Below are 8,843 nucleotides of genomic sequence, written 5' to 3'. Positions count from 1 at the left end.
TGGGCATAGCACAGATAGCCCATTGTGTAGCTTTGTGCTTAATTACAAACAAACAAACACTCAGGTTTTCAATAAATGCTGTAGAAGATTATTATTTTTCATTTTCAGTTTTGCCTCTGTAAATTTATTCTGGAAAATAAACTGAATAATCAATATTAGCCTTAACTACATGACTACATCAATGAGTCATGATTTCACTTTTATTTTTCAACTAGTATCACAAATTAATATTTAACTTGGTATCGGGACTTTGGATTAGTTTGTTTGTTTATTGAACTTCGCACAAAACTACTCGAGAGATATCTGCACCAGACGTCCATAATTCAGAAAGTTAAATCTTTAATTTGGAACTCCATAACACATCGTCCATTCGTTCTTCCAACTTTTATGATTCTTTGCGAGACTCAACCGCAAACGCTTGATCATTTTCTCTAGTAATACCTTTAGAGATTTGGCTGCAGTGCAACTATTCAATGTAGACAGGCGACTTCCTTTCGACCACTTAAGTTGAACCGCTGATTTTAACTCCATGCATATCCTATAATCCTGCGAAATAATGTGATGTTGAAGCTTTTCAAATGACATCGTCCTCTCCTACCTGCATGTGTTTTATGAAAGTTCCATCTGCAGCCAAACATTCTGATGTTCTTAGAAATACTAAACGTTTTTAACATCACGTCGTAGAGTTATGATTATCTTTTATGCAATCCAATAATATACGTTTGTTATTACTACTTTATTTCATATTTTCCAAGTTTTAGCTGTTTTGAATCTTGCATAAACTTTGAATGATGTTGGAACTATATTGGTCAAAACTGGAAAAATAGAAGTATCCTTTTGTCGAAGAATTAAGCCTTCTCAATCATTTAATGAGATGTGTTATGTGACGTGTAGTCATGTCTTGATAATATCTATTAAGTGAAAAAATATTCTAATTTTTGTAAAAATCAATTCCTCGTTTCATAAATATTATTAGGACATAGATAGATAGATCTTAGAGACAGAGCAAGAGAAACATCATCATTGGTTTGACAACAATGGTTTTCACTCGTGAATGTTTTTTTCAGCAAAATGTGTATTTTTTGTCAATAGACTGAAAATAATGATATGTAATGGATACCTATCTACATGACTATCTATCTATCTAGTTTTGAATTATTAGTAAAATATCCGTGAGAGAAATTATAAATATGTTTCTTATATATAGCCCAACCACTCTTTTATTGTTTTGTTTGAGAATAATAATATATATATCTTTTTAATTTTATTTTAGTGAAACATTTCGGTAATTGTACAAAACTCATCGAATATCTAAAGGATTTCGTGCCAAAATAAGAAACCAAATGTTTTACTCTTTTAATATTTTTTCATTAGATTCATGATTTTTGAAGCAACTCGTGATTTTTTTCGGCCTCGTTCATGAGTTTAGGTTTTAATAAACCAAATGTGGGCGTTCGTACTGCGCAAGAAATCATTAAATAAGAAAATAAGCACAATTTAAATTCCCGATGAAAGATGTAATCACATCATTTGTAAAAAAAAACTTTTCAGTCATTATCTGAAATTATAGTTTTAAAAGCATTTCAGCACACTTAATCTACCTGAAAAGTTTTTAAGCTACTACGCATTTAAAAAACAAATTGTGGGAACGCCGCAACTTTGAGCTTCTAATATCTTCTTTTTTAGCTTTTTGTCATTGAATTATATATATATATATATATATATCGTATATTGATTGGTTTACATTGTTAAGAACTTTAAACCACAACTCTTAAAATAACGAAATGCTTTAAGTACTTCTTCCAGCACAATTGGCAATAGGTTACCCAAGCTGCTTGAAATGTATTTTGAACAATCAAAAGTAATTTAGTAAAATTTAGGCATGATGATGTTTCGTCAATTTTGAACAATTGTGAAAGATGTTCTTGATTGTATCAATCTGTAATATTTATTTTGAGAAAAATTTGGTAAAAATATACAAATAAGTATTAGAGCCTATTATATATTTTTGGTACGGAGTGCCGAACATGTTCAGAAACAGGTAATCAATATTTATACAACTAAACTATTAAAAGACCAAACACACTTAGTTAGCTTATTAAGTAGCTTATAATTATCTAGAACAACGATAGCAGCTGAAATAAAAGGGGGATGCTGGATGAATAAATACCTGAGTTTATCTAATAAGAAGAAACTTGTATCTACATGATTCGACCTGCTTCCCTGGTGATTTTCGTATTTCATTGACTTAATTTAGTAAATTTGAAATCAGATCTTAATGGCTTGCCTTGTTACTTTTGTAACGTTTAATATTTCTTGTTTTATACATACGTGTATGTATACCCAACCCAGATAATTTTTCTTGTTTTATACATATGTGTATGTATACCCAACCCAGATAATTTTTCTTGTTTTATACATATGTGTATGCATACCCAACCCAGATAATTTTTCTTGTTTTATACATATGTGTATGTATACCCAACATAGATAAATTTTCTTGATCATTGTGCATTTTAACTCCAAACAATAAAAACTAGTAACTTTAACAGTACATCCTCTAATTTGCTGAAGAATACAGCAGAAAATACATACTGCGCATCCGCCTTCTTTTCAATATCATGATGATAACAAGAACAACAACGATGAAGAGAACAGCAACTGCAGCAACGATAGCGGCAACGATAATGATGTTTTCATCTCCAAAATCAGGGACCCAGCCAGCAGTCCCTGAAATATATATATATATATATATATACAAAAATCAGACGCAATTCTAATTGAAATTTATTGATTTTACACCTGCATAAAACAAACCGATTCTTCGTAGATTACCTGACAATAAACTTCAGTAGTTCAGTAGTATAATATATTTTATTTAAATAAAATGAAATAAATTACACGCGAAGAGTGCAAAAACGAACTCTATCCCATTCAAGAAACGGCAACAAAAAACACGAAATTACAAGGACTATTTTCGGAACAAATAATTAAGAATAAATGTCTGTATAGTTTAATTCGACAAAAGTGGTTAAAATATAATAATAAATTATTTCAACATACGTTAGTGTCAGAAAATAAATATACCTTAAGATTCATAAGTATTTTTCCGAAAGGTATGATTGATTCCTTAGAAGTGTAATTGTCAAAATGTGAAATTAGGAATTTAATCGAAAAATAAATTTATTTAACCTGTAGGTTAGAAAAGAAGTTTTGAAATCTTTGTTCTATTGTTTGAAATATATCAATAAATATTTTGGTTTGTTTTTGTGACACAAATGTCTACGATTAATTATAAGTTGTTTTATATCTGTGTAAACTATGAAAAATCTGTAAAACTATAGTTTAGTACGTATGTCTTTAAACAGAAATTGTTATGTTTGATTAGAAAGCAAATAGCTTAATTATAGCAAATCTATAAGCTTTTACATTGCATTCTGAACGAATGTATGTTTTACTGCTTGAAGCTTAAAATTTATTTTTGTTTTAAAAAATTCCAAAGAAAACAGATGAATTTGAAAAAAAACCATTAAACTTCATTAAAATACATGAATTATTTGAATTTTACACTTTATTCTCAAATTCAGACAGTTAATTTAAAATTATACAAGTAGTATAAAAAGGCTTAAGACAATAAATTGTTTTTTTATTACAAATGCTTTTTTAATTTTCATATTTTTTACATTCAAATGCAATGAAGCTGTTAAGCTGATCTCTACCATAATACAGTTGGTGTAGGATCATACTAACAAAAGTGCCATCAGTTTACTTATGCGTACACCATATGTTACACAAGTTAAGTTTTGTACCAGTAATAAGATAAGTCAAGTCTTAGATTTCTGCCAATATTCATGTAGATAAAGAGCAGAAAAATAAGTCAATGAAAATGATTAATTCACGAGAAGAATAAAGCTACTTTGTTGGATTGTGGTGATGTATATAATGAATGGATAATGTGTTAGGAACTTTATTTTGCTTTTACCTCATCCGAGATCCAGTGCTAAGAAATGAAAACTTAGCATACTTGTGAACATTTCTCTGTCTCGCTATCTCGCGATTACTAATCCATGGTGCATAATAAATGAAAGTATATTTCAATAACTGTGTTTCTTAACAAGAAATGGTTATCCTTTAAATCCGATTTGTTACATATAACAAAGTTTTATTCATTACCCTTTTAAGCGTCTCCGAACTTCATTAACTAATCATTTCATAGATGTAGGAAAACTTTTATCCTTCTAGAAGATCTAGAAACTAATAAAAGTCCATCAACAAACTTATATATTTTGATCAAGCTTCTCACTCACCAATGAAACCTGTTACTTCGGTAGAACAAGGAGCTGATTCGCCTATAGAGTTGTTTACCACGCAATAATATGTTCCAAAGTATTTTGAAGAAACTTCACTTATCGTCAGTACACTTCTTGTTCCATGTGACACCGCCGATTCTTCAAACGTCTGATTATCCTTCAACCATGTAAAGTTCACTGAGGGTGGATTGGCCTGCACCTCACATATCAACGTTGTCTGCACATTTTTGTTTTTGCTCTCGTACACAATGCATTCTGGTTTATCTATAGAATATAGAACATGATCGATTTCGTTTGTAACATCTCTTATCTAAATGACACGGATAAATAACTAAAAAATGAGTTCCTTAATGAGAGCTTTGGATACTGTTTTACTACAATCCATGTGAGGCCAGGAAAACGGTTGCTGAAATAAAAATATACTACCTGAGGGCCTGTTATATGATCGGTTGAGGTCTGCCCTTTCAAGCTATATAGCAATACTAAATCGATAACATGGACTGCTTGCTACCCGACGAGGTAAAATATAACTTTAGATGAGCTAGTTTTTGTTTAGCATACATAAATAAATGTCAAACGTTAATCTCTTTTATCATTAAAAGTGGAAATATCCAGAGCGGCAGGTAACATAACTAACACTTGGAATGAATTTAAGATAAATATATCAAACAAAACCCATAAAGCTTCTGGTATGTGTATTTACATTAATACTGATAAGGCATATAAGAGCTAACAGACTGATTGTATATGTCAGAATTTCCAAATCTATTAAAATTAACATTTTGTTGTTGTTATTTTTTACTTTTACTTTTTAAGTAAGAAACAGATAATAACATGATATATCTTAGACCGTATATAACCGTAAGTATATTTTGACTGTGTGTTTTCTGTAGCTGATACTGAGAAATTTAATCTATCCTTCTCTTTCTCGTTGTTCCATTTCCCAAAGGAAAATATATGATATTGTGAATAACAAGTAAGCTTCACTATGTTATGGACCCAACCAGAGGGACTAATTATATACTTAGATGAAAACAACCGTGCGCGGCCCAACCAGAGGGACTAATTATATACTTAGGTGAAAACAACCGTGCACGATCCAACCAGAGGGACTTATTATATACTTGGGTGAAAACAACCGTGCGCGGCCCAACCAGAGGGACTAATTATATACTTAGGTGAAAACAACCGTGCACGAATTTTGCACATATGATGACAAAATTTACGCAACTAGCAAAATCCTAAATTTATTAATACCATAAAACAATAGAAATTAGGCTTTTTTTCTTTTTTTTAATTTAGAGTTCATGAAAGCTATTTATGTTTAACATTCACATTCTTAACGTTCAGAAAAGTTGTGATGACTGAATTTGATGTAAAGAATTAGGTGAACAAATTCTTTGTTTAGAAAATAAACACAATTCTTGTACTATCATCATGAATTCAACGCCTGAAATTTTACTATATCCAATGCAATCACACAGAAATGCTTACCAGGAACTTTATTTAACTTAGCATGGTACTATATTTTCCACGACCGCATGCTGTTGAGTTTCATCTTCCTCAGTAGTTCACATATACCGCTGGGCGTATAATATTCCTTGTGAATTCAAAACTTCTGATCTCATCAGATGTAATCCATCATTCATATTTTCTTTTATACATATTACTATTGTTATACTTTATATTCCTAATATATTCAAACGCCATTATTAACGAGTGTAATGTATATATTGTAAGATAAATATGTCCAAGTACATATTTTTATTAAGTCGAAAATCGGACTTTTGTCATGCATCTTTCTCTGTCTCTTTTATTTTCATTTTTTTATCTTAGACGTGGCTCAGAAAGTTACAAGAAAAAACAATATAAATAGACACACAGAAATTTATCTGTCACGGCGTTATTACGGGAGACCTATGAACATTAATAATAAAGACTGCTTTCAGAAACGAGAGTAGTTGATTTGAAAATAAGTCACGCTTCTGATTAACTACTTACACACAACATCGATGTGTATTTCAGTTGACTTTTGCCCTAGTCTGTTAGAAGCCACACATTCATAGAAGCCTGTGTTCTCCCGGGAAATATTGTAGTTAAGAGACAATTCTGACGTATACGAAATAATTAAGTTGGAGAATTTCCAAATATACTCGCTAGGGGGCCAAGAGTCTGCGGTGCAGTAAATCTTGTCTGGTACGTCACCTTCCACAACTTCTAGATACGACGTAGAAACAGTAATATTCTCTGGTGGATCTGAAGATAAGAAACATTATCCATCAGCGTTTCCTTCATTTCATTCTTTAAAGAACAACAACAACAAATATTGCATACCTTAGAATTTCACAGATGATCAATTTCTTTCCATGCAATATAAATGCAAATAGTATTTGGCTATATATATATATATATATTTATTGGGATGTAAAGATAGAAAGAATAGGATAAAACTAGTAGTAAAATGGAGAAGATGTCAAACCTGAACTATAAATAACCGGTTTCTTGATAATAATATAAATTACAATCAAGATTTCAAATAATTATAAGAAGTTTTTATGTGCACCTAGAGACACTAGTCTTCATTTGTACTATTTCATTACATGCATTTTACTTCAGAATCTTGATCTTTCGGTGATTACTTTGTCTCATACAATTGCATAATTTTCTGCAAGTGAAAAAAAAAAGGCAGAAAACTAAACTAATGAAAAGTAAGTTTCTGCTCGTTTTAAGATAAAGAAATTGGTGTGCTCTTTTTTTTTAGGGGCTTAATTAGGTTTAGTTATTCCTTTGACACACGAAGTATGATTAAGATTTGAAAATCAGATTGAAAAAAACTGGAAATATAACTAAATATATCCGTTTTTCTTTTATTTGATAATTGTAAAACATCATGCGAGAGCTCAGGAATACCGCTGTGAAGACATATTCAAATTCTTTGAGCGAAATTCTGTAATAGGATATTATACATCACAATCATTTTAGTTTTGGCAGTTATTTAATTATACCTGACAGCGAAGTACGTGTTTTTATTATGAGTAAAAATGAAAACACGCGGATTAAAGAAGTATTTACCTATCATCGTTAGCGTGTTCATCAAAAGAAATTAAAGACCCACGTGTAATAAAGCGAATGTTGGGAGTACCTATTCATTAAACTTAACGATAATTATCTTTAGAATTTGAAATTCACCGCTCGTATCTTTTCATGGAATTTCGAATGGTTATTAGAAACTTTCCTATGCATAAATCTGACTTATGAAATAAATATGGGTACAAAATACCAAGCTTGTGTACTTTTGCCCATTTTGAATTTATTTTTCCAAAAAAAATAATTAAGGACTAAACAATTAGTCAACATAACATTGAAAATTTTTTAAATTACTTATGAAATTTTGAAAGTTTAAATACAGCTATTAGCTTTCGAAACTGTATAATTATTGTGAAATTTTAGATAATAATTTAAATAAAACATCTAATTTTACAGAATATGTTTATGCAACCACTGGTCAGCTTACACCAGTATAACTGATACAAAATGCAAAATATAACCTACAAATAGTTGCAAATAATGATTACTGTCTGGTGTTTTTCAACTGATCATAAATATTTAACCTGGTTAATAAGAACCTTATTGTAAAAAAAATAATGATTTTGTTTAATAATTTTCACGTAAATGAAATTTGCAATAAGTCTAGTTATCCTAAAGCAGATATATTTTGCCTACACGGAAATATCTTCTGTAAATTACTTATTACACTTCAGACAAAAATGTTTCTACTAATAACATTTTGTATAATTTATTACACTGTTAACACCAATTTTCTGTAGAAAACAACAACGATAACAAATTATATTATCCTCTACAAGTTAAAGTATAGAAATGAAGTAAAAATCATACATATTTCATGGTTTTTCTCTTTGCAACTGACACTGAAATGTAATTTTAAAAATAGGTTTAACTTACATTCTACTTTAAAGTAGGTAGAAGTTGCAATTCCGGGTCCTACGATATTTTTACTACTTCGACAAGTATATTCGGAGTTGTCAGTTTTCCGGTTTAGAGCGCCACCTGGCCAAGCGTTAAAATTCCAGTGAAGTGTGCTAACTACAGACTTGAAACGATTTGTAAGCAAGTCTTCCGGGAGAACTGTCGTCTTGACGAAAAACATATCGGAATTCATAATGCTGTCACCATCACGAAGCCATTCTATCTCACACAAGGGATCACATTCAATTCTGCACGATATACTCAGGCTACTGATGTCTGAGGGCGCTCCATGGATGTGTGGAACACCATCTACTAGAGAAGGTGGTGCTAAAAAAAGAAACCTAGATATTAATTACAGTTAACGAAAGCTCCGCTCCTCTTTACACTAATGCTTTACTTAAACGTTCATTTTTACTTTGTTTCTTTTCGGACCATCCAATTTGAAACGCCTAATATTATTATTGTTTATATTTTCGCATATATGACTGATTATAGTGTTTTACTCAACTCATAAAAACAAATTTCAAAATTAATTCTACACAGAGA

At 30.6% G+C, this 8,843-nt stretch overlaps 1 protein-coding gene across 1 annotated transcript in view; it reads right to left on the bottom strand.

Moving 5' to 3' along the window:
• LOC106467676 (hemicentin-1-like) overlaps positions 1-8,843 on the bottom strand; it is a 170,981-nt gene that overhangs the window by 14,769 nt on the left and 147,369 nt on the right. The window contains exons 8-11 of the mRNA XM_022396606.1: positions 8,274-8,624; positions 6,312-6,566; positions 4,308-4,574; positions 2,596-2,730 (exon numbers count right to left, since the gene is read on the bottom strand). Coding sequence (XP_022252314.1) covers positions 2,596-2,730; positions 4,308-4,574; positions 6,312-6,566; positions 8,274-8,624 — 1,008 coding nt within the window. The remainder of the gene's footprint in view (positions 1-2,595; positions 2,731-4,307; positions 4,575-6,311; positions 6,567-8,273; positions 8,625-8,843) is intronic.

The sequence above is a fragment of the Limulus polyphemus genome, unplaced genomic scaffold (genome assembly GCF_000517525.1).
Source record: "Limulus polyphemus unplaced genomic scaffold, Limulus_polyphemus-2.1.2 Scaffold82, whole genome shotgun sequence".
Lineage (NCBI taxonomy): Eukaryota > Metazoa > Arthropoda > Merostomata > Xiphosura > Limulidae > Limulus > Limulus polyphemus.
Note: the sequence above shows the minus strand (reverse complement) of the source record. Positions and strands in the feature narration are given on the sequence as shown.